Here is a 26,826-nt window from a genome sequence, read left to right on the forward strand (position 1 = left end):
ATAACTCATTTTTGTGCATCAGAGCATTAAGGCCCTTTAAGAAGTCACCCACTACATTTCCAGAATGATACATTTCACAGAAGACATCTAGTCTACTACATTGTTGGAAGTCTAGATCTAGAATGCCAGATATATCAGACTAATTTCAAATATGAACTCAATCTACATAAGAGAATTTAATCTCTTCACATTTTCAGGAACTGAGTGGCACTACTAAACTGAGACAATGACACTGAAAAGTCAGGTTCACAGATTTATTTGTTGATTAGCAGAAGAGGAAAAAATTCTGCTAGTTATGAGGCGTATTGTTTTGTTTGTCAACACTTTCAATCGTCTTCAGCTAGACTAAGTGGGTGATTCTGATGGTGACTACAGCTGATCAATACAATAACAATTAACAGTAAAAAACAATTTAGCTCAATATTCCTAATGCATACCTATGCTTACTGAGGACTGTAAGCAAGTCAACTGGTAGTGACACAGCACTCGTTTCCACATTAAATATTCAGATTAATCAAAACCAGACATTTGTAAGGGAGACCTTGATCTCAGAACTCCTTGCAATATAGTGGCAAAATCATTAAAACAGTTGTAGGACATGCAAACTAAGTTTCTACCTGTCTGTACTCTCTGTTTTTGAGACCTGAATCCTTTAGCCCAAGCACAAAAGCAAGCTTTTTAAGAACATTTAGATTTTGTTTGGTCAAAGCTCACAGCAACATGGGTATCAAGCACAAAACATGTTATCCAGAAGCAGGCAGAGTAACAGCAGGCCTAACCTGGCCTGTCAACTGAGAAATTCTCGCAAAAACCTATTTTCATATTTGAGCTTACACACTTAATAGGACTGAGTTCTCTCCCCACATGCGCTCCTGAAAAATCATCAATAGTAGTGTATCACACACCATATAAATGAATGAGGACACTGTGCCACCCTCTCCAGACATTACTTCCGAATTCATGCATCTTTAGTGAATTAAAGCTTGTAACTCCGTATTTCAGAACTACAGTAAGCAAAGCAACACATTCACAGACGGAGAAACAAAATACAGCCTTCCCACTACATATAATACAGAATTTGGATAGGTATGGCTGTTTAAAGGCTGCAATCAACAAAAAATTGTCAATTAATAATAACAATTGTTGTACCTTGTAGTCTTCCCATCTCGGAATCATCTGACTCACTTTCTCCAGAGGTTGTCATACCTACAGCCCCAGCAACAGAACTAGAAGCTAAAGAAATGAAACAGATTAATGCAAATTAAAATGCCTTTAAAATGACAAAATTCACATCAATTCGACCATCAAGAAGTGTCTACCATCAGAAGAGTGCTCCACATTTAATATTGCCACCATACTTCCGTACCATTGTCATTTTAAACAAACCAGCCTGCAAGTCTAATACTTTCCAGAAGCTGAAGAGAGTCTATCGACACAGGAAAACAAAAAAAACAAATACAGCTAGATCAGCAAATTAACTTTCAAGACATATTTACCTATATCCTTAGTAAATTTATGATTTTCTTAATTGTTATGCTGCACTTTGTTCCCCTTAATTTTGACTTTTTGTACTGATGTAAAACTAGCTGTAAGCAGAGAACACCGAGATTTTCTACAATCCAGTGTAATTGCTGGAAAGCTCCTTTTGAACTTACTACTGATTAGGACCAGATGATAAAATTAAGTATTATTTAATAAGACTATGCAAGTAAGACTATTTGACTTGGTTACAAATTTCTCCAGTACAGACACGCTTGCCATTTCAACAGAAAATTTGTAAAATATTTATGAGTAGTTACACAAGAGCCTTTACAGGCAAATGCTTGCCTTCTGTATTCTGAACAGTTTGGAGTGTTTTCAGTTTGCAGTACAATAATTTATGTAGCATCAGCTGAAGGTACATTTTTCTAAAAATAAAAAAGGTAGATGCCTGAAAACCAAAGTCTACTTTACTGGACACAGTTTGGAGACTGAAAAAAGCATAACTGAAATACATACCAGATATCCAAGAGATCAGATCAAAAAATAAAGGTCCCTCTCATTCAAAAACCTTCCAGAACTATTACCAGCTGTACCAGCTTAAATAATAATTCCTCCCCAGAACTTAATCCATTTAACTCTTTTTAAATGCAAAGAAGTTTCTATCAGCAACTAGACTAGAAATGTGTCAGTTAGAATTTCTTCTTACCTGCAGCTCCCTGAGGAGCCTCATCTGTACGTGCAGCTGAAGAGTTAACTCCATCCTGGTTGTTATCAGGATCAGCCATTTTCTCCTGTCGGCGAGCTTCAGCTGCTCCTCTTTTGCCCAGGCCAGAGCCTCGCCGACTAAAGATTCAAAAAGCAAAGTTTCAGACCTTATGAACTACGGCAAAAGATTTATTAATGTGAAACTACTCAAAACCACCAAAAAAATTACGTAGATCACTACCACAAATTTGCACAAGCTAACAGATTTGCATAAGAATCAGTCTTCACAAAATTACCCAACTCTTCTTCACCATCATTGCCCCACACCATGGTGGTGATTTGTTTTTACTAATGCACTACAGGTATGTCCGTATGTTATACCCTTCAAGACAAGGCAGTTTTAAAATACAATAGTCAAAATGACCATGATTAAAGTAACTGTTAGTTACAAATCACACACACATTGGAGAAGTTCAGTGACAGAGTAACCCTCCTTAAAGGAAGTTCTGAACTACTGAAAGCACAAGGAGAACTGTGATGTTCAACTTGGTTTTCCATGCCAGCACATGTCTGAAGGCATGAGCCTTTTTTAAATTTGTTTTATTAAACACTACTATCATCACCACTACACATATATATGCCTACAAAAAGTCAAATTCAAATGTACACTTCACAACAGCATCAGACTTCAGAAGCTTCTTTCTTAACGACACAGGAGAGCAAAAATAAATTGTGCTGGAACTACATGTAGTTTGGGCATCAAAAAATAAAGCTTGTTCAGGGTTCCTAAGTCTAGCTTCAGAGTACATGCAACCACAGAATTTTTGTGCATCATGGGACATATTTACTCTCCCCTCCCATTTAATCTACCAGGTGTTTAAAACTATTAATTCAGAACTAATTCTACCCTGCATCAGAAGGTACATCAAGTACTGAAATGTTTGTAATATTGTTCAGATGCAGCCGCTGACAACCTGACTCAGCTCAACAACTTACACTATTAAAACAGACTCCTATGTGGTACCATGAAGTCCATTTTTCAAAATAGTCACCTATTTTATTATTCATTATGGACAATAGTTTAGTACTCTCTCAGTGTTTAGTATCTTTTTAAACAACATCTCCCTAAGGAAAGGATTACTTAAACTTGTAATATTGGCTCTGGGTGTTTCTTCCACTCCACCCCTACAGCTGAGGGATTACTGAAGGTCTGTGACAAATTCTATGTGCTGCCTATGACACTGGTGCACAAAGTAACCCAGCAGGCCTGAAAAGTTATAGCTCCTTTTACAATAGCAAAGATATAGGCCAGTTTTCATGCATGAAAGTGACAATATCAACCCACTGCAGTAACCATGTTTCATTATCTTCAGTTTTACCTGGTGCTAGCACAGGAGCCCGTGGTCTTTTGCCGTGTGCTCCGCCGCAAACTGGGGAGCTCAGCAGGTGGTGATTCACTGCGCTTCTTTGTAGATTTTCTTAGACCTATGTCATATGTAAAGAGAATTGAGACTAGATCAGTCTTCAAATACACAGCAGTTCTACAAAGATATCAAACTTCTGTGTACAGGAAACTTTTATGTAGAACAACTTCTACAGATGAACCACAATAAGCCCACATCAGCTTTTACTCACCTTACACTGAACTGCTACACCAGTAAAAGAGAGGTTCAGATATTTGCTTACACTCATTAATTTAAGTAACACTAAACTTCAACCTGTTACCTAGATAGCTTTTCCTAACTTACACACTACAGAGCTTTTAAGTCCTTCTCTTGCTAAACAGATATGACATCATGGGATACAAGTTTATTATTTCCCTATGTTGGTATTCTAGACACTTAAATGAATATACTTTAGCTTTAAAGAAACTACTTTGGCAGGGAGGGCAGTGGTGGTTGCATGTTCTCCCCCAACCTCTAAGTAAATCTGTGCAGCATAAACTTGATCATCTTCAGTAGCTGAACCATAAATTTTAGTCAGTTTTATTCACCTTGGTATGGCTTAAGAGTAACTGCCTTAAATAAAAACCATGCTCCCCTCCAGGAGTCAAGCACTGCCAGTTTTGAGATCTGTCATGTACCTGTGCTTCTATTTTTCAGCTATATCCCTTCAGCCCTTATCACTATCATAAGGTCTTCCTTAAGGCAAATACCAAGCATATCTTCACAGCTTTGAAAAAGGAACTCTCCAGCTTTTAGTTTAGAAGTATTTGCATTGTTGAAGACTGATCCAACCAATACTAATTTGCTCTAGGTTATGAAGCCATTGTTCTGATGACACATCCCACCACAGAAGCAGGAAACTCTTGAACACACAAAAACCCCATGCAATACAGCATTCTCAGATGATGAGCAAGCTTACCATCAGGCTGATATATTCCACAACAGCTTCCAAACCAGAAGGGTGATAATTAGTATCAAAAACTAAAAATCCTTATCAGACCCAGCTTTACATTTCTGTCCTGTCCTCCCTCAATCATAAAAGAGATCCCCCATAACATTCAATTTTGACATACTATCACTAGAGCAGATGTAAATAGCTTTGAAAATATGAGAAAGATCACTGCTCCCTCTTCCGGCAACAAAGCAGAAATAAAACATATTTAAATACGCAATGTTTTTTGAGCACGATGCCTAGCAAACTGGCTCCTGTCTATTTCCTTAATTCTAAAACATTCCAAGAATGCTGAGTTGTGGTACTAACGGATGAAATGCTAAATATGCAGCTTCCGACTGGCTATTTAACAGAAAAGGGAAAGTGATCTGAAAAGCTATTACTGACCTGGTCAATCGTCTGCCTTTTCAGACACTATACTGTATTTGACCCAAGAACATGATGCTGCGCACAGTTAAGTTCCACGCAGCAGAAGGTTAACCTGATATTTGTGTATTTACCACACCCCTGGCTTACTGACTCAAGAAATTTGGCAGTCTTAAGAAAACAAGGTTCTGCAGAAACTTGAGTTTTCAGATGGTCTGTATATATAGAACAAAATATGTAACTTTTTCAAATAGTCAAAAAAACAGAGTGGCATTTTTACTACATATGCTTTCACACCAAGAATTTATGCTGAAGTTGCTACAACAGAAATACACAATGACTCCAGCCCTATTTCATACAGGAAGACACAGCCAAGGGGGAGGAAGAGTTTGCTATAAATATACAAAAGAGTTTAACACAGTTGTAGCTGTGGCGTGGGATCCTGCTATCTAAGCTTTAAGTACTAGAAGTGCACAGATACAACAAAACTCCTCTGATAGCTGGTTATATTTCACCATAGAAAATGCATGCTTTAACTGGCAGTAGGTATAGCGCTGTATTACTCCACAGATAAAAGGGGTTTACCACTCTGAGTTCATATTACATATATGGAAAAGTAGGCTATTCAGTACCTATAACAGTACAGTAAAATTCTAAGTGAGACATACTTTTGCTTTATACTTTTTAACAGTTAATCATCCTGTTACAGGGGAGTTCACTGGAAAAACATGCATTTTAATTCTTCGTGTCAGCACACCACTTACTACTTCAAATCTATGGGTACACATTTTCAAGCAGTCAGACCTAAAACTTAGTAACTTCACATCACCCTAGCAACAGGCTATGAATGAGACACCACACATCCACCTAAGTGAAGTAACATTGACTTCATCTGCATCAAAACAGCATTTGTGCTAAGGGCAAAGTTTTCACACAACAGCAGAGTCAGCCTAACAGCTTGCTGTGCTTTACCAGTGTGGTACACGCACTCATGGCTTACAGTCCCCAAATCAAGCCCTAGATGCACAAAGGACACAACTGATACACTTTCTTGTCCCGTTAGTATTGTGACAGTTTGGTGAGCTGAGCTTGTTTAACATGGGTCAGATGAGCACAGATACTACAAAGCAGCAGGGCAATGAAGTTATGAAATGGGTTGTCCTTTTCCATAAGAGGCATTAAATTAGCTGAATTATCTTAGTTGGAGGGTTTAGAGAATGTAAAGAGTTACCCAGTGACCACTTGGTAGATGAGCAGCAGAATAAACCACAGCCTGAGCATCCAGAAGAGTTGAGTTCATTTTCTCCTGCTGCTCAGGAAGAACCTCCTACTTGTCAGATCTTTTTGCATGTTTCTCTTTTCCTAAATCTTTATTTCTCTACCTCTGATGTATCTACCAGGACACATATGATCTTCCACCTCCCTCTATGAACTTCATATCTGAAAAGGAACCATAACATAGTTGGAATAGTTCACTCCCCTGAAGTGAGCAGGGCCATCTTGAACTAGATCACATTGCTCAGAGCCTTGTCCAGCCAGGAAGCAATGAGATAATTCTCAGAGCTTGTTCCCTTCCTGTTGTTCAATGCCACTCTCAGCCCTTAAAGTCTGTTTTTTAAGAAGGCTTCTTAAAAAAACAATCCTAGCACCTGCATTTCTTGCAAATCCTTTGAGTCCTCCCAATAATACAAGCTCCAGAGTGCTAATTTCTTTGGCACAGGACTGAGCCTTCTTCCTCTCACTCACATTGTTGTCAAAACTTGATCTCCTCAACGTACTGCCAGCATGGCCTCCCAACTGAGAGTTAGGAGTTCAGGAGACAGGCTAACAGCCCCAAGCCTGTACTGGCAAATAGGGCACAACCAGCATTCAGAGATGGGATTAGACTCTGACTGCCTGATGAAGGAAATGTACAGAGCTGCCATCAACAGATCTGCTTCAGAGAGCTAGTAAAAATTATAAAGAGATGGACCTTCAACAAACCAAAAGAAAACTGGGTTTAAACAGTTCCTATTCAGCAACTGCAAAAACTTCAGAGGTAATATTTAAAAATAAAGCAGAGGCATAAGTTTCCTTATGGCGAACAGATATATATTGCTTATGCCTTGACATCACCCTGTTTGCATACCAAACACTCACTCTAATGACTCTGAAGGAAAACAGACCCAAACAGGCTAAAACTGAAACAGTGCAGCATTAACAGAAATAATACAAAAATATCTTAAGAACATCTTCACATTTAAAGTGTGTTTACTGGTCAGCTTTTTTTTTTTAAGGCATTTTTTATTGCATGAAAGAAAGAGTTCTGAATGTAGCTGTACTGCATTCACTTCAAGCCAATACAAAGTTATTCAAACTATCACAGTCTATAACCTGGAAAGCCCTTTATTTGCAGTTCAGAAAGATTGTCAGCAGAGATTTACTTGTTCGGGCTGGAAGTTTAGACTTCAGATTGGCTCCTGTGTTGGGCTGCTCTCCTCCTCCCACAACAAAGACAGCACGAAAATAGCTGAGCAGGGGAAAGCAAGACAATCTCCTGTCACTCTAAGACTCCACTATTCCCTTTCGTCTGTACCAACCCAGACATCTCCAGCCCTTGATTACAGCTTCACACAGCCCATCGCCACAACTAAACCAAGTACCTCCAAGCTAGTCATCTTATTTCCTCAATCCCAAATCCACAACTCTAAGGCTCTAATTACCATCATGCAGACAGCGCTGTCACACACAACCCCAAATAAACTAATTCAGAGCTCTTTTCAGTTTCTTTTCTCCCTCACCTCTGCCAAATAATCCCTTGAAGCCAGGATTTATATACCAATCACACTCCTTGTTCACCTTCACGTGGCTTTTCAGCATTTCCCAATAAAATCTCCAGCACCCCAAATCTTAATGTACTAGGTAAAGGTTTCTCAGAGGCAACCACACTAAGCTACCCTGCTCCCAGCACAGTCCCAGCCTCCACTGCCAGCTTCTTCATAGCTAAGGGACACAGGACACTACACAATGGGCAGCAGAGATTTCGCTAATAACAGAGACATAATTAAGCTTGGTTTTATATTGTTACATAATCAGTGAAATGACCCGATTCACAATATTTAAAAGACCCTACAAAATGTAGGGCCTGAAAGGGACATGAAAATAGCCAAAAGAGCTAAACAAAAAAATTTTCCCTTCTCCCACCCCCATCAATAAATATTTAGCTATGAAAATAAAGGTGAAATACTTTACTCTAGCCTGTTTTTATTCTTCCAACAAATTCTATAGCTGTTATTCAGTGATGTCACTGCTCGATTACACAAACTGCCACATAGCTGAAGACTCTGAAAGTCACCTTGTCTGCATTTAACACCTATTAATTATCCAGTGAGGAGTGGACAAGAAACCTCAGGGTATTCCTCTCCAATATGCAAAGAACTTCTGCAAGGATGACAACCATGTCTCTCCTCATTCTTCTCTTCAGCCGAGTAAGCCAGCTCAGCTCTTCTAGTTTGGCCTTCCACAGATCACAACTACTAATAATTTTTCTTGTACTTCCTAAACTGCCATACCCAGCAGCAAATGGCACCACACTTATACAGACATGACTAACTGTATGTTAGCCAGAATGATCTCTGCTCTGCTCCCACTTTTCTTCCTAGAACCATTCCCATCAATTTTCCTGAAGTTTTTGCAGCTTCTTATAGTTATGTTTGCATGTTTAGTTTTTATCTCCCACTAGTTCTACAAGCCCTATTTCAAACTTCTTCAAACATCTGTTTCATATTATGCCCCCATGCAACCCTACTGAGTTTTAGCTTTCGCTTTCTATACAAGACTACGATGACTCCTAAGGACATGTTTCCATGCAGAGGGGTGTCCCACCTCAGTAATTTAATCTATATCACTGTTGGCCTTACTGTTTTATAAAACTTTAGAAATATTAATATTTGTGTGAAAAATCACCTGCTTCTGCTCCCTCATTCTCTAAGGGCACTAGCTTGCTGCAGAAAGTAAAGTAGAACTTACCCATTCTTCCTTAAAAACCTACCCTGGAAGTTTGGGTTTTTTTACTATTTTCTTGACACTTCTCAGCATTATCTAAAACACATTTTGTTAAAATATTTCAAATTTGCCCCAATATTTTCAAGTTAGTGAAGCTGTATGACAAAAGTTATTTTCTTTTTTTTAAGAAAGGGCTAAGCTAACAATAGTTACTATTGATCCCAATATCACTTCAATCTGTTGTCAGAGGTCTAACGCACTATTTGAAAGGCTGAAACTATTTGAAAATATCAGAGAGTCTTATACTTTTCTTCTATTCTAGATTGAGCTCTTACTGTTTGACATTCAGTATAATCACTTACTCTGACCAATTGCATTCAATATAAGCACCACCAGAAAAAGTTCTGCTGTAATCCTCAGTAAAATAAAGAGGCAATTAGACATTTCAGTCTTCCTAGTATCACCTGTTGGTACTTCACCCCTGTCCCCCTCAAACCAGGACACCATCTAAAGAAAGTAACTTTAACCTCTATTTGGAGTCTAGAAATGTCTCTCACCATACTGTGTGCCCCCTATCAGGGACTTTCTATACATACACACAGTACAGGCCATGCCAGCTTGGTTTTGTGACATATACTTGAATGTCGTAGTTCAACTTAGGTTTATCTTTTTGCAAAACATGACTTTCAGATCATGGAAGAGCTCAAGCTATTCAAGCTGGCTTTCTCAGTACATTCTTTGGCAAGACAGTGTAGGCTCACATTCTTAATGCTGTTTTTCAAGCTACTCAACACCCCCACTACCCCCCTTATATTATGCTATTCTATTCTTCCTCTCCTCACTCCTGGCTTAAGTTTTGTAAACTGTCACATAAATTACTCCCTGCTTCACATTCCTGTTGTTCACTTGTTGGAGGTAAATTCTTTCTCTATTCCTTTTCTTTCTTGCTACAAAGTTACCTGTAACAAGGATAGACTTAGCTAAGAACTTGTTGGTCAGTCCCATTCTTGTCAGATTCTTACCCACTTCCCCCTCATTCCAGCCTGTGCAAATTCAGAGTTTTTACCCTGAAATTCGTCATCTAGTAAGTGTTGAACTGTGAAGCAGGTACATAAAACCTTGCTAAAAAGAAACTATTCTCCCCTTTCCCAATACCATTCTTCCTCAATCAGGTTAGGTCATTGCGGAATCAATACTCCAGTCATGCAAGTTATCCAAAACAAGCCTGTTAGGTCAATTAAATCTATTTTGATTATACAGGAAGAGATCCAGTCGCTCTTATTTATTTCACATATTTCCTGCATTAGTACTGGCTATGGACCTGCCCAAGGTGGGACAGGCTGTTTCTGGTCACATCTAGAGAAGGCAACAACACCAAGCAAGCTTAGGGATCCAACTGCTTAAATCAAGCTTTAGAGAATACATGCTTTTAGTAAATCATATAGTACAAAAAGGTAGAAAAAGGGATTTTAAAAAGCACCTGCTCAAGGCAGAGCTACAAGCATTTCTGCACATTAGCAAGCAGGTGCTCTGCTGGGAGAAGACTGCCTATACTCCTCGGTGACAATGTCCAGGAACAGTACCTGCTATTCAAATTCAGGACCAGAGAGGATGTATTTTTTAGGAACAATTTAAACGATAAAGTGACTAACATCCCAGGCACTAAATACACTAGGTTTAAAAGATTACTGTTCTTAAAGTAACAGAGATTCTCACAATAAGGAAAAATTACAACAGTGGGCTTGAAACAAGAAACCATCTTGTTTCTGTCTTGTTGAAACATACCATCTACTTGTTTTCTAGCATTTATCATTCTCACTTCAGGATAGAAAGCTTAAAAAAAAAAACAAAGCAAATCTGATAGGAGGAATATAATCATGAGTTTTACCACAACATCCAACTATTTTGCATATATTTCATTTTTCAAATCAATTCGCAAGACAGAGAAGTTATAGAACATTGCTTGTACTTAAAGCATTTGCTTTAGCTGTAAATAGTTTCAGCCACAACTTTACTTAAAAGCTCAGCTGAACACACTAAAAGTTAATTTCTCTAAGAAGATCTCAAGAAGCCTGAAGACAACAGAAGAATTTGTTTAAAAGACTTGATTTTAACACATACATGGCTTATTCTTCCACAAAAAAATCAACTTACTTGCTAGCTTAGCCTGTAGTCCTGAAGGTCCAGGTTTTGATGTCTCAGACTTGGAAGAGCCTGGTAGAGACAGTTTTGTTTTAGGGAGACTGACTTTTGGGCTGAATCGAGCAGCCCAGTCAAACTTTGAAGAGCCACTGGTTTTACTTGGTTCTTTGTCCCTGCTACTCCTTCTCGGACTGGGGCTGGATGCAGAACGGGAACGTCTAGCCTTATTCTGGTCCTTTCCCTGTTTCACTCTGGCACCCTGAGGAACAGTAGAAGAAGCAGATGCAACAGCAGAAGAGGAGGAGGACGTAGAAGCTGAAGAAGAAGAATCAGTGATGGTGCTACACCCAGCTTTGGCTGAGGTCACCGATTTTGAAGCCAGCTTGGAGAGTTTTGCTGACTTCTCTTCAGCGCCAGTTGATTCAACTGCTGAACCACTCTTTATACAAGACAGATTCTCTGTCCTTTTCCTTTTCTGACTTCGGGAGCTACCAACAGCTCCACCCTTTCTGGTGTGAGCCTTGCTTGTTGATGGCAATTGTGTAGACTTCGGCTGTTCTTGGTCTAAGTGTCTTCTCTTAGACTTAGTATGTGGCTTGTTGCTTTCCAAGGAAGGTTCAGTATTTTGAAGTGCTTTGGGTTTTTTAGCAGAGCTAGGAGAATTGGTCCTCCGATAATCTGGACTAGCGCTGCGTTTAACTCCTCGAGAATTGTCTTTCTTAAGCACTTGCCCCGTTTTTTGCTTTTCTGAAGTATTGACTCTCTCTGGATCTTCTTGTGGTATTAAAAGAGTAGATGAACTACAGCCTCTGTAGAAGTAAGCAAGAACAGCATTAGTTTTGAACTCTAGAAACCTCACAGTTGCAACAGTTTCGCAATATAAATGTCAGCATCCTCTAATAATAAAAGAAACACTATTGATTGTTAAGTTTACATGGAAACAAGAAAAAAGAAAAAACATGCTTGTATGAGAACAGTCTTACTGCAAATCTTCGCTAGCATGAAAACTTAAAATGAATTGCAAAATAAAAGCACAATACACTGTTTTAAAGAGGAAGATATGAGGTAACTTGTATAGATTATACTATCTCTCTTTTTTTTTTTTTTTAAATAGATGTCAAACTGATTGAAAAGAAAAAAGAACAAAAAAATCAGGCCATGAAGTTATTATCACAATGTTTGAGAATGTAAGTTCCACAAGAGAAGGAGCGTTCAGTTATGCATAACTAGTCTTAACTGGATTCTAGTTCAAGAAAAGCTCTTAATGAACAGTTTCTCATCAGTCTTGAAATTGAGGTAGTAAATCACATGCAAAAACGACAAAAAACTGTGTATATAGCAGATGTGTATGAAGAACAGACAAAGCATGGCCAAGATTATTACCCTGAACACAGGCATACTTCAGATTATTACATATTTCGATTAATATTGGACATTGCTCACAACTCCTTGGGCAATCTTCCCCCAACATGAAGCAGGAAAGAGGGAGAAAGACCTTGCAAGTATTCCAGGACTAGTTATGCAGAAATCATTTCCTCCCCATCACTGATGGAAAGCTCTTAGTTGGTGAATTAGGAAAACAAAACAAACAGAACATGAAACACTGAAATATATCCACTGAATGCAGCACCTAGATTAGTTGAATCTATTAGTCATACTCTTACAAGAACTCTGTATAACTAGATGCATCATACATAGTTGTGAAGAGCAGATAACACTAGTTAACAAATGAATACAAAGCACAATTACCTTTTAGAAAAGTGTCCCTTGGACTGCTCAGAAGTAGTATTAGACTGCACTTTGGGTGTCTTTGAAATAGATTTTCTACTCTCAGGAGGGCTATGTGCCTTATGTTTTGCCTGCCCTAAATGTGACCTGTCAGCAGAAAGTCAAAACAGAAAGCTATCAGGATTCCAAGATACAGATACAAACCTGTAGGTGGCATTATTATTTATTTTTGGACCATTTACAAGTATTAGTTTACACCTTCAAACCTTTCCATATCAATCCCTAACATTAAAGCAATATTTCAAAAGAATCACCTGGTATGGTTACAAATCACTACCAGTGTAACTGTTTTGTAAAGCACACAATTATTTAGTCACTTTAAATGAATTAAACATCATCTCACACCCGAGCTGTGCAGATAAATTCAAATCTTTCTGCTGTGCAAGATTACTGAATTATTCACTTAAGCATTACGACAACACAGTTAAGACAGACTACAGCACCTGTCAAAGACCTCTTCTCAGAAACATATATATATACTCTCAAACCTCAAGATTCCATGTATTAAGATTTTATCCAGTTATGAGTGTTTACAAGTTCACTTCTTTGCTCTTCAGTTTAAGAAAATCAAATGCTCAGAAAGAGAATATAACTAGTTCCACTTGGTAGGAAAGCTCAACCCAGTCAGTTTTCAGCTACAGTTCCACCAATTGAAAGGATTGAGAGCTGTCTGGTAACAGCTGAAGTAAGAGGAATGAAGAAATGCATGCTACCCATGCAGGCAGGCAGAGGAGACAGGAAACCTGTCACAGCAGAGAAAGGAATGAGTTTCTCATGGATAAGCTACAAGAGGTCTTCCAAGTAGCATTCAGCTGCTTGCATAAAATGGTTTATTGTACAAACTCTGCCTGGAGGACAAAGATTGTACTATACCATCAATAAAATTTAAGACTTAATCTCCACATATTCCACTACTTTTTTCAAAACCAGTAAGAATTACCATCTGCAAGACTCAGAAGAGACATTTCATCAGCATTTACAACAGTATAGTATAAATAATTGCTAAGGCAAGAAACATCTCAATTGTACTTCCCTGGACAAAACACACATCTGACTCAGCTGTCACCAGGAAAATGCTACTGATCACATCCGACATATACAGAAACCCCAAGCACCACCAACCTTTTTCATACTTCAAACTAGCCTAGTACTAATGCTAGAAAAAGCAACATTTCAAAGGTAAAGCACTGCTGACTGCATGCTTATATGCTATTAACCTAGACTATCTAGCCCTTTGAATTAAGCTACACACGCATCTTTGAATCATATAGGAGAAGTGGAGAAACATAGATTTCAGATTTAAGTGTCCTGCTCTAAGCCATGAGCCCAAACCCAACCCATGACCCCAAACGCAAAGTTTAGGTGAAAAGAGTAAGTGGCAGAGGTAGAAGAGTTCCACAGGCTTTAAAAGAGCTGCTTCCAACCAGCAGCCAGAAATCTACTAGCAAAGGCAGAGCTAAGCCTGCTATTGGCCACAAAGGTTCACGATCCTCTTAAGGATTTCAACACAAACATAAACCTTAGTAGGAAAAACATTACGAAGTCTAATCATGTAAGTGATAACTACATCATAATTTGCTTACAGAGTCAAAATGGTAAAACTTCAGTAATTTGAGTGTTTTTCTTGATAACCTTCCTTCCTCTGTTTTCTTCCACAGTATTCTCATTTAGTCAGTTAAACAGACAAATGCACCTAGACAGCACATATTCAGAACATTTTCTGTGGCTCATATTTCTAAGAGCGTAACAGTCTGAAAAGATTAAATTAACAGCATCTTCTCTATACTCTAGTAATTTGTTTTTACTTCTCATACAAAAATAAAATAATTTTTACTATCAAAAGCAAATGAAGTAAAACAGATCTTTAGCTCACAATAGCAAACTTTATCAAGATAAACTTGGAAATGTTTCACTTAAGTGTTTGGATTTTCCTTTGCCCAACAAAAGATTAAGGCGTGAAATTTAATTTTCCCCTTGAAATGTTTTCATTATGGGAGTAACTAAAGTTATTACATAATTTACACTTGGCAGGAATCTCATTTTTTATGTAAGCTAACTGATCGGGTTCATTTATTCTGAAGTATATTTTAAAAGGTTATTTTCATTTAAAGATTTTTGTTTTGCTTTAATTAGAAGCAGATTCAACATAGTGTTCTAAGTATTCACAGAACACAAATAATTTAAGATCTTTTCAACTAAAACATGGCTAAAGCAATACATCAAAATATCAAGTATTTCAGTCATGCACTGAAAAGTTTCCACTTGTTCCAAGTGCCCCCTTGCACCTTTAAGCCCTTCATGTTCTTACAAATTCTACAAACATAATTTCATACTAATGTTCAATTTATGTGGACCAGTAAAGATACAACCATATCCTAGGGATGGTGAATACTGTATTGTGCAGAATATTTGCATTTGCTTTATTTACTTTATCCATCAAACTATCAGCAGAAATAACACTCATAGCCAGAGGAGAAATGTTACACTAGGAACATAACAAGAGGGGAGGCAAAACTGATGAGGATTTTATTTTAATTTTACTTTTAAAGACCTACTGTGCTCTCACTTCCCATTCTTTGAGTTTAATCATTCACCTTGCATGTGTTACAAACAGAAAGTACACAAGACAATAGCAACTGTACATGCAGTAGCATGTCAGTTAAAAGGAACGTAACAATAACTCCCCTTATACGATGGCAAGCAGAACAACAACTTGGAGACACTGCAGGATTAAATTAAAAGACATTTAACCATACATCAACTAACAAGTATCATTGTCCCAGTTTATATTCAGTTTGCAATAGCTTGCTTAAGGTCTTGTTAAAAGTTAACTTACATACAAAGGTAGTCAGAACAGTCTGATGAGCTAGAAACAAAAAAGGTAATGCTTGGAGAACTAAGTGCATGGGCAGCTGGAAGATTTGATTGTTGTTAAAGGCTGTAAGCTACCTGTACTTTTGCCCATAATTCAAGGCTTTTAAATCATAACTTCCTCAGTTACAAGATCTTTATTCTTTTTGACTGAAGTATCATTCATTTAAAAGCTTCATCTAAACAAATGTTCTAGCAACAACTATTTTGAGACGCTAAATTCCTCATTAATGACAAAAAGACAGGGTATTTATGAGCTGGTGTTTCTCCATTTCCATTTGCAGGGGCAAGCTTAGGAAGACTTTTGCTGCACCTTCAAGTGTTGTTTTTATTTAGTTTGTCTGCTTGGGGTTTTTTGTGAGCTTTGTTGTTAAAGACCATTTCATAACCCACTCCAAGGCTTCACTCAACTGGGCAAAGCTGTCTGCCGCTACACATTCTAATCCCCAGGTAGACACTCAGTTTAGAGTAACACACATACAGAAGCTGACAAGTGAGCCACCGTCTAGTTCGCAGTGTTTCTGGAAACTGCCTCCTGGAAACTGCCAGCCTTTCCCCTCTTCTTAGCAAAACCAAAATAAAGAACCAACTAGAACCTGTCCTCAAAGAGTTACCCTGTGCATATACAAAAAACCCCCACACAAAACAATACACACAACATACCTTTTGAACTTAGTTAACAAACAAAGTGTTTCATCTAAGTCATGATCCTCAGCAGCTGAGTGAGATATTAAACGCTTCCAAATATGAAGTCTAAAAAACTAAACACCCTTTTACTTCTGTCAAAAGTGAGATTAAAAAAAGGCAATAGCCTTTTTTCAGATGAGATGAAACAAGCTGTGTAAAAAAACCCCTACTTTCCCTCCTCAGAAATACTCCACCTGTTGTTTCCACCAATTCAAACGCTAAGTTTAGTTTTTACACAAGTCTTGGGGCAAGATGTTAACAGTATATTATCAAGACTGGTCCCAAACCAAATCCTATTCAGAACAGAAGCAGTATAACTGACAAAAGCATTCTTTTTTACTTTAGTATTTGAAAAAAGTCAGTGTTAAATGTTTTCCAGATTCTGCTTATACCATGTTCTCTATGCAGCTAACAAAGATCTCTTTGCCTCCAATCCCAAATGCATAAGACCATGTATATATTATATTCTGAAAACTTAAAATTTCTATAAAGTGTCATGTTTTCATGCACAGCATAGCAGTCATTTATGTCTAATTGCTATCCTACTTAAACACTGCTGTTCCTAAAGATTTCAGAATAGTGACAATATGCAGATTAAAAAATAAGTGCCACTGTCATTTCATGCCACTAAAAAAAAATTAAACATTTTTGCAGCACTAGTAAATAGGTCTAGTACATAGCACCACTTCCATTACTCCATACCAATATACTGAAGCATTGCTTACAACTGAAAGAAACAGGCAACTGTACCACTTTGTGAAAATATTTTATTGTGTGCCCCACCATATCACTTCCAAATTGCTCCCATTCAAAGTAACTACTATGGCATCACTGGGAACCTAAGCCACAAGGGCACAATTCTTCACCACACAGGGAAAAAGTGCTCTCAATGATGCATCTGCTTCCCACTCCTCTTGGGTTTACTGCTGCAATGGGAAGCTTCAGTATCATTATTGCTTCCTTACAAACCTGCAAAGAGTCACCCTTCAACAGAAAGTGCTGGAAGAGATAGTTCAGTAAGGCCAGTAAGAACTATAATATCCATAAGACCAGAAAGTCATCCAAGGCACAAAACTTTTTCAACATCACTACTGACAACAGAAAGTGAAAAAACATTAGTCTAACTTCACCAAGGCTAATTTGGCTCTGCATACATGGAGGGGAGGACAGTTCACCAGTTTATACACCTGTTTGCAAACACACATCACTTGCTTCTTTTAGAGTTAAAAGCACACCACATAAATACTAAGTTTACTTCCAATTTGTGCCACAGCTGTCTTTCTACACAGTCTATGAGCCTAGCACCATTTGGATTTTTTGTTTGTTTGCTTGGTTTGAGGTTTTGTTTATTTTGTTGTTTGGGGGGTTGGGGTTGTTTGTTTTAAACAAATGTAACTTAAAAAAAAAAAAAATCAAACACTTAAAGCTCATATCAAGTTACTGTGTTGAGTATGAAATTGCTGGTAAAACTCCAGCAAAAAACAAAGGCTTCCTCCATTCACTTTGACTGCAAGTATTGATGTTATTAGGATGACATCAAATAGGCCCACTCTAGAAGAAAATGGGTTTGCATTGTTGCTTCCAGGTTAAGACAAATCTGCCAGTATTAGATGCCATGTTTTACATATTAGACCAGAGAGGAGTTTGGAATTCCCCAAGTCTTCATACAAGTGAACAGTAGCCATTCAGCAAGTTAAACCAGTAAAGTTTTAATAAAATACCTTTAAGCTGCAAAAGGGCCAAAGACTATAGAAAGAGATGCATAGCATTTCACCTTGGAAGTGCTATCATTCTCCAGCCTCTCCTTTCTAACACCTTCCTCAACTGAAGTCTGTTCAAGGGTTCACTCCAGTCAGAGCACAAGAGAGGCTATTACAAAGCTGTTTGGCTATACTACCAATGTTATACAACCACCCACATTACATTAGCGGACTGTACTAAGTCTGAAATTACAGTACAAGCGACAAACTGCACAAACTCTCCAAGTTTTGTATTTTCAAAATGCATGCACCTTAGCCACAAGAAAGCTTTAAGAAAAACAGCTGCTGCATTTCCAGCATTTAGAAAGCTATTTATACAATGCACAAAGGTAATCAAGTACACAAGTTCAGACAGTACTGAAACCTGTCCTTGCTCAAAGGGCTATGATCGCATATCTATGACCAAAGTGAAGTAACCTTCTCCAGCACTTCAAAAGGTGTGGCCCTTAAGTTTGCTTATAAACTTTGTGGCTAATTTTAGGCATGAAGCAAGAACCTCCTACAGGCTCACATTAATGCTTAATTCCTTGTACAATATTAGTTTTTGTTTTGCGGGGGATTTTCAGGGTTGTGTTTGTCTATTGGGTTTGTTTTGTTTTTTTCAAGAAACACATGGATCTAAGAGTGGCTGAATAAAATCTCATACTACAACTACAACAATAAGTAGTGCAGATCAATAGAAGAAAATTTCTGAAGTGGGATACTTGCCATTAAGGACCAACATCCACCATGCGTTCATTTCCATGATCTCTACTTCGAAGGAGACCAGATTACAACCACAAGTGACCAGGACACATGAACTGCTCTCCTAGAGCACAACTTACACTTTAGTTTCATTCAAAAGATTCAGTTCAAGTGCTCCAAGGCCATGTCACAATGTCAGCCAAAGCACAGCAGGTGAGGATGACAGATTTGCTTCACAAGAACACTCTTAACTTAAAATATTAACACAGATGCATCGTAATTTCATACTTATTTGGACAATGAGCATATTGTTGAAACTGGTCTTCTCACAGTTTGTTCATTTTACTTAAATCATTTTACAGCTGAAATCGAAGAGTTTCAAGTTATGAATGACAAGTGTGAGAAAGAACAAAATAAGCTAAGTGTCTCAAGTATCCCCAAAAACTAGTGTAAGAGAAGGTTTATTTGGTTGTGAGGGGTTTTTTGATGCTTGTTCAGAGATGGAATGGCAGGGAAGGTCCTGTTCTACAGAGTCCACATTTTCAAAGAGGATTCTATAATAAGCTTCCATTCTCCTTACTCAAGCAAAGAACTTTGGTTCTGATAAAGGTCTAACACAGTTCAGGAGTGAAATATACTCTTGCTCTTGGAAGTCTGACTGACACAGACTTAGTAAAGGGTAGATGAGGTCCAATCATTTAAGGCAAGCTGCACCTTGAATCATTGTGTGATAGCACAAATAACAGACCTCAATGCACCAGAACCCATGTAAGTAACTTTCTCATAAGAAAACAGTGCTACCCCTACAATTCTTCCATTTGTCTGACTCACTGTAGATATCTAAAAAAACAATGCCCAACCCCATGCCCAAATAACTTGCCTCTAGTTTTTTAGTCTAAGGAGCAGGTTATTCACCCCATGTCAAGGTAAGTGTAAAAGAAGAGGTGGTAGGGCAATATCCAACTTAAATATCCATTCAGATGTAGGGATAACACAGACTGGAATGGAGGGTTCACCATGCCTCAGTTAAAGAAATAAGTGTTCTCCAAAATCAGTGCTAACTTGCAAAATAATCAGCTACAGAAGGCAGCAACTTCCCCCTCCTTATGCTACAGGAACCCAGGACAGAAGCCTTGTGTTTATCATCTGCTTTTCTATTTGTATAGAAGAAAGTGGTTTAGAAAAAGTTAAGCTACATTCTACATATTGAATTATTCCCCCCAAGGTTCCTTCAAAGAACAGCTAGCCTCCTTCATTCATTCAACAGTGACCTTGTTCGCAGTCAGACTACATGCTAGTAAGAACTACACTTCATCTTCACTATACATTATTGCCCAATTCTTTCCGAGTAAAAAACTTTATATTTTGTGCCACTGACCCAAAATACTTTAATATTCTTACAGGAAAAAAGCAAAGCCCAAGATATAGACATTCAAACAACTGTACCAGTATAGCCTCTGATGAAGCAGAATAGAGAGAGATGCTGCCTACCATGATACTATAACCTTTGTTCATTAGACGAGTATCTTAACAAAATTAAATGAAGACTTATCCATACAGGCTTCAATCACTCAGATGGAAGACTCAATTCCTTAAAGGACACGGCAGTAATTATAGTCAGCACCCACAGAAAAGTTTCAAGGATCTTCTTTATTCTGCACTGCCGAGGCAACCACTTACACAACAAATACAACCTAGCCCACTCACTCACTAGTACAAGTATATTAATGATGACAAAACTCATTCTTGAATTACTCATAAGATGCACAGGATTAACATGCAGTGGAAGGGAACAGAAAGGTGCCAGTTATTCAGTCATCTCTAATACAGACATGGATTTTCCCAGATTCACAGTCTCCTTGTTTACCCCTCCACATATTTTTATCAGGGAAGGAAGAAAGAGAAGGAATTTGTTACTACCTGTGATTTGTGGATTACAACTCCATTGCACCTTTTCCTCATAGATCTACTACTGCTATTCTAGCTGAACAGGCATGATAGTGAGTTATCTATGTTTTCACCCCATGCAATAACAGTACAGATAGCATTTCAAGGGCAAAAAGACTTTATGCAAGTTTCAGTGCTTGGATTGTAGGGTGGAAAACTTCATTCTCTAAATCACAACAATTTTGCTTTTATACATTAAAACACACTCATAGATAATAGTCATACCTTCCTCCTACTGCGTCGTCTTGTGGCTGGGCCCCAGCAGTGTTCCTCTGTGAACGTCGCAGTGACCCCCCTGGATTGTTATTAGGCCGGTTGGACATTGGCACCTCTCTCCTGAAGGGACATACCCTTTCTAGACACTATCATTCACTGAAAGACAAGAGAGACACAGTCATAAGACACGTGACATGAAGGCTCGCAACCATGCCTCAAGAGGCAAATTTAAAATACTATTGTTTAAGCAAAAACTTAAGACAAAAACCTGACAATTTTTAGTTAAAGGGCACACGGACCAAGTTTCTTCTCAAGAGCATTTAGATCCTTAAAACAGAGCAGCCAGTTTTCAGTACACATAGCACAGAGATGACCTGTTGGACCAGATGATCTTCAAAGGTTCCTTCCAACCCAATCTCTTCTATGATGCCATGCATGTTTTCTGGCAGGCTTCTATGATTACTTTAAGGAGAAAAGACACATGCAATTTAGGAGAACCTGTATTTATCAACATTAAGGAAGAACACACTAACTAGCAAAACTCAATTCTTGATAGAAAGCAACAGTATTTCATGATTTTAACTCTCAGTTTAGGAGATGACAAAGCCAGTTTCAGGAGTAAGCGGCAGTATCCACAAGATCACAGAAGTAACTTAACTATTATGGTTTTAAAACAGCTTCTTTCTCTAATCAGATTTTTGCAACTTCTATTTGTGTAATGACAGATACATAGTAATTCAGGAAAAGAGACCTAGCTATATAAACAAGCTTAATTAGTGGAAAAAGGTATTTGAGACAGAAGAATTAATGAGCATACACAATTATTAAAAAAATATTATGGCTTTGTATTACTACTTTTGGAATGGCTTTGTGACTGCTAGAGGTCTACAGATACTCTTTTGATAATTATTTATGGAAGACTACCATAAAACCCAGCTGCAGCCATCAGAAACAGAGGCATTTCAAGATCAAGCCTCACTTAGCTCCCCTGCAAAGACAGGTAACTTTTGTTATCGTGCACTAAGTTGGTATTTCTATACAAAGCGCACAGTAACAGGACTATAAACAGCAAATCTAGTTTTACTGCTTCCAATTGCACGGAATCTGGTTAAAAAAAAAACCAAAACACACAACATACAACACACCATGGTATTTGCAGGTGATAAAAGACACAAGTAGAAAAATAACCAAAGTTTAAGAACACAATAGTCTATATGCTGATTCAGTATTTATTAAATCTATAGCGCAGTAAGCAAGAAACCTTCCAGGAAAATGTTGCAGATAACTAAGGTTCGGTTCAAATTCAAATGCCCCCAATAAACAAAATAACTCTCAAGACGTGGAATTGTCAGTAAAGCCAGACAGTACTTCACTGTAATGTCTACTCTGAAAGACCCTACAGAAGTAAACAAAAGGGGCAGAGGGGGTGGGGGGGAAATTACTGTAGGCCACAGGAAACCAGGCACATAAATTGTTATAACATAAGCCATTACCTCAAATACCTAATACATGCCAAAATGAACATGCATGCAATCAAGAATCCTGCACAGCACAAGAAGTTAGTGATCAGGATCCTATCAGCTCAGATTCAGTCTCCCAGTTAGCATGCCAAAAATATGTTAAATAAACTCCAGAAATTAAAAATAATACAAATTGAGCAGAAGAATTGCACCCCCTCCTAAACCCCACATCACAGGAATCAAAAGCATCTTCTGAAAGTTCTTCTGTCCTTTCCACTAAGAGGTCCAACACAGCAGCAGACAGCAAAAGCAGAAAGATAATTAACAAATATTTGTCTTTACCTTACACTTATGAACTTGAAAGAATATAAGTAGAGCAACCAATACACAATCTCACAAAAAACAGTTGTTTAATAAACCTCCTGGCTAGAAGTCTTGACTGGGAAGTTGAGAAAGCTGTTAACCCTACTCCTCAGAAGCTGAGCTTTCCCTCTTCATGATTATTTCTCTTACCCTTACTCCTTAATCACAGCAAATACTCCCACTAACAGAAAGGTTTAAAGCTTTTAAGTAATAAATGACACTTTCAGTCTACAACTTCTTCTATTTTAGAGCACAAAAGAATTGACAATGGAACAGAAGAAGCCTGCTATAGATGGTATTTATTCCAGCTTGCTGGTGCAGCCAGAAGCCAGATCGGTCAGGCTGAGGAAAGCATGAGCAGTAGTGTTCTGTGCAGAGCCCACTGCAGGTGCAGGCCCAGGAACATCAATCAGGCTGAACACTGAACACGGCTCCAGCGCTATCTAAGGGGTCTAGCTGAAGTCAATCACAGGCACTGTCAAATGCCACCATGCATTCTCTCTTTCTTTCTTTGTATTCATACATCAAATGGAAAAAAATAAAAATCTCTTCATGAACATCAGCATGGAAGCACAGTTTGTGCATTTTCATGGAAGGTGGAAGTAGTGTTCTCTCCTGTACAAAGGTCAACGGAAGTTGGAATTGGGGCGTGACACCAAACTATCAGTCATACTATGAAATAGTTGCCATAGATCTATTGTATAACCCCATCGTGACTATAAGAAGGACGTGCATTCCAGCAGGTTTTATTCTGTAAGGAGCAGTGCGTGCTCTAGAGCTCTGTTAGGTCAGCCACATGCCTCCCCACCTAGGACCATGACATGTGCCCCTCCATGAAAACATCACACAGGCAATCCTGGTGCTGTTGGGGGAAACTGAAGTTGATCTGAGTCAGCCAGACACTTTAAGTAGTCTGTGCTTCAGAGTTATGCAGCAGTGTGTTGTCATACACATGATATTTTCAGCTGTGTAGAAGAATGAAGTGGCAGCTGTTTTACCCTGGAAGGCATCTGTCAAATCAAGGCGATGTCCAGAGTTAACTTCTATATTGAAACTTCTCAACCTTGTGTTTCTTACTGTGCAGTGTGTTACCATATGACTCCCAGTTTGCTTTTAAATATAATGCTGCTTCATGCTCCAGCTATGAACTTTAACAACAAAACATGAACTAAGTCTCATTGCAAGCCACACAATACCATGTGCCCAGTTAGTCCAATAGGAAAGACCTTTTTAGTGGGTCACAACTGTCTTTCACATGCTAAAAGGACAAGAACCCTGAGCTTCCTAACACAGAACTGCTCTCATTCAGACTTGTTCCTTCACCTGTAAGCCTCACTCCCAGCACCTGGTTTATTGTTCCCCCTCTCTGGTTCCCTAAATTCAAAGGAGATGCACAGCCCAGTAGATGAGCTGAATGTGCCAGTGCAGCCCTGTCACATTGTAAGACCATTTCCTCAACTACATTGAACATTCTCTCCACACCCACAATAAGAAAAGCTACAATTGTACATCAGACTTCCATGCTCCAGTTGACAGGCTTTGCAATTTGAGAATTTAAGTTCTCTTCTAGCATAAAGTTTTCTGTTAACAAGCCATTTTAATGTTTCACAACCCCATATTCCTAGCTGTAATTATGCCAAAGCATTGGCCCATAGATGCTCTCCTCATAAGCAGACTCTTAAGATTGAAGATGAATACTAAAAACCAGCATTTCAAATAAACCCACAACACATCTTCTGAAGACATCTAACAGCACTGGCATATAATTGTTGTCTTGAATAATATTCTTGAGTTTCAGTAAACACTGTTCAATTACGATTTGTTAGTATACAGGAAAGCAACTAGAACTGATTTCTGCAGACCTAACATACCTCTTACAAACACTGTAGCTAATGTATAGCAAACATATTACTTGGAGAGGTTCCAGAGGAACACAAGATACAAAAACACCTGTTGACTTGCAGTGAAGCTTTTACCTTTCTTCTGACAGAAAAGCCAACAGGAAATGACTGACACTTTTCCATATCTTTGAAGCAAACAGAGGAAACAGACAACTACAGAACAAGCCTGCATTGGCTTTCACTTAACACCCAAATGCACTCCTGAAGGACACAGAACTGTGATGTAGCCTACAGAAAAGAAAAGAGAATGAGTGAACTGAAGCACTCCAGCAGGCTCCAGAGCCACTAATAGGATACAATGCAAACCAGTAACAACACTTGTTAAAAATGGAATTGAACACTTTCACAAGAAAAGGGCTTCCTTAATCTACTTGCATAAGATCTGAAACTTGTTTGGTTTTTATCGGGGCTTTTTTGGTGGTTTGTTTTTTGGGGCAGTTAATGTTCTTTGCAAGAGCCTTGGTAGTACAATAAGTGCTCTTGCAATCCAGTCCCCTGAATATTTAAGGATATGCCTAACAGCTCTGCTATAACACTCCACTATAATGCCTGTTACCTGCTCGGAATTAAGTACACTGGTCAGCATACTTTCTCTTTTGTACCTTGGCCCAAAAACCAGCACCGCGGCAAGCCAGCTTCTCAAAATTGCAAAGGCTTGGTGCCCTGAAGTCAGTATTAGGCAAAAAGGGGGAAGAAGCAAGAGACAGAAGGATGTTTATATGCCTTGTAAATTCAGAACATTTTCTTCCAGTAAGCTGAACATCTTGCCAGCCAGAACCCAGAGTGCAGTGTACTTATTGTAAAACACTAAGTTTAAGACTTCAAATTTGTATTTCTTCATTGCAATGCAGGTAACATTAATTTACTTGATAGCTGTGACAAATCTAGTCAGTTAAATACACAAGCATACAACACATTTAAGAGTCGATAATTAAATTTCAACTAAACTACAGAACCTACTGCATATGGTTCAGTAACTACCGATTTGGTTTGGACCTACATTACTTCATTTTAAACTGATCTCATAGCTGCACCTCATTTTTGCTCACTGCTCACAAGGTCATCCTCATTTACCTGCAAACATACACACCTATTTTCTTGCCTTGCAAGCAAGCACTTGCAAGCTCTCCATCACTTCTACTACTTCACCAGCTGACTCAGAAATTCATTATTAAGATGACTTTTTAGTTCAGCTAGTTGCTTTTAACTGAGTCTCATGTGGCTGATTTTGATACAGTAGTTTTTAGTATACTCTCTAAACTCAATCGTTATCCACTCTGCCCAGTTCCCCAGTTCCACTGCAGTCCCCACCTCCAAACATAAATTCCATGTCAAAGCTCCATGCAGGCAGAAGCTTGTATTTTCAGTTCAGCAGCCTCTCATTCCTTCTGCTTGTAGAAATAGTTCATGGAATAATTCAGGGAATGGGTACAACAATTACTCAAGTTTTACAAACTTTTCTGTAAGATCTCCCAAACTCTCATCATCCCTCCCCCCTCTTCTTCTCAACAGCAAATTTCGACACACAAACAAGGAAAAATATATTGTCCGATGAGCTGCAAGATGCTGCAAGGCAGACAGATTTCAGTTGTGTTCATGCAAATCCTGGGTTATTCAGCTGCATGAAAGCATTAGCCTTAAGGAATGACAAGCTTTTCTTCTTCCAACATAGCGCAAGTTACCACTTATTTTCTTATCTGCTTCCATCTCTACCTTCTTCCCATTAATGGCCGTAAGTTGTCAACATGATGTAAAGATGCTACAGTACACTGAGGCTTACCTGCTGCACTGCATCTAATGATGTAAAAATCACATGGTGACTTATCAGATTAACTTCTTTTTATACAGAAACCATACAAGATTTTACCAAATCATACATCAAGCTGGACTGTATTCTTCTTGTATTCTCTCCCTCCAAGGCTAAAGAAAAAAAAATGTTTAAAAGCTACAGACAGAAATACATGCTAACTAGAGCAAATTAGGTACACACAGAAGTCTTCAGGACAAACAAGATTTTATAGCCTCCTAGTATTGTAATATTACATCACTGCTGGGAAGACAGAAAAGCAGGTA

General features: G+C 38.4%; 1 protein-coding gene across 10 annotated transcripts in view; it reads right to left on the bottom strand.

Annotated features, from left to right (window-relative positions):
* Positions 1–26,826, bottom strand: part of TRIP12 (thyroid hormone receptor interactor 12) — a 78,068-nt gene that overhangs the window by 29,407 nt on the left and 21,835 nt on the right. For 3 of the 10 annotated variants that reach the window (XM_080349899.1, XM_080349892.1, XM_080349900.1), the window contains exons 2-7: positions 21,039–21,185; positions 12,826–12,951; positions 11,089–11,885; positions 3,567–3,672; positions 2,189–2,325; positions 1,150–1,233 (exon numbers count right to left, since the gene is read on the bottom strand). In XM_080349899.1, coding sequence (XP_080206025.1) covers positions 1,150–1,233; positions 2,189–2,325; positions 3,567–3,672; positions 11,089–11,885; positions 12,826–12,951; positions 21,039–21,136 — 1,348 coding nt within the window. In that variant the 5' untranslated portion in view covers positions 21,137–21,185. The other 7 variants (XM_080349894.1, XM_080349895.1, XM_080349893.1 and 4 more) reach the window with 5 other exon arrangements.

Source organism: Nesoenas mayeri (assembly GCF_963082525.1).
Source record: "Nesoenas mayeri genome assembly, chromosome: 9".
Lineage (NCBI taxonomy): Eukaryota > Metazoa > Chordata > Aves > Columbiformes > Columbidae > Nesoenas > Nesoenas mayeri.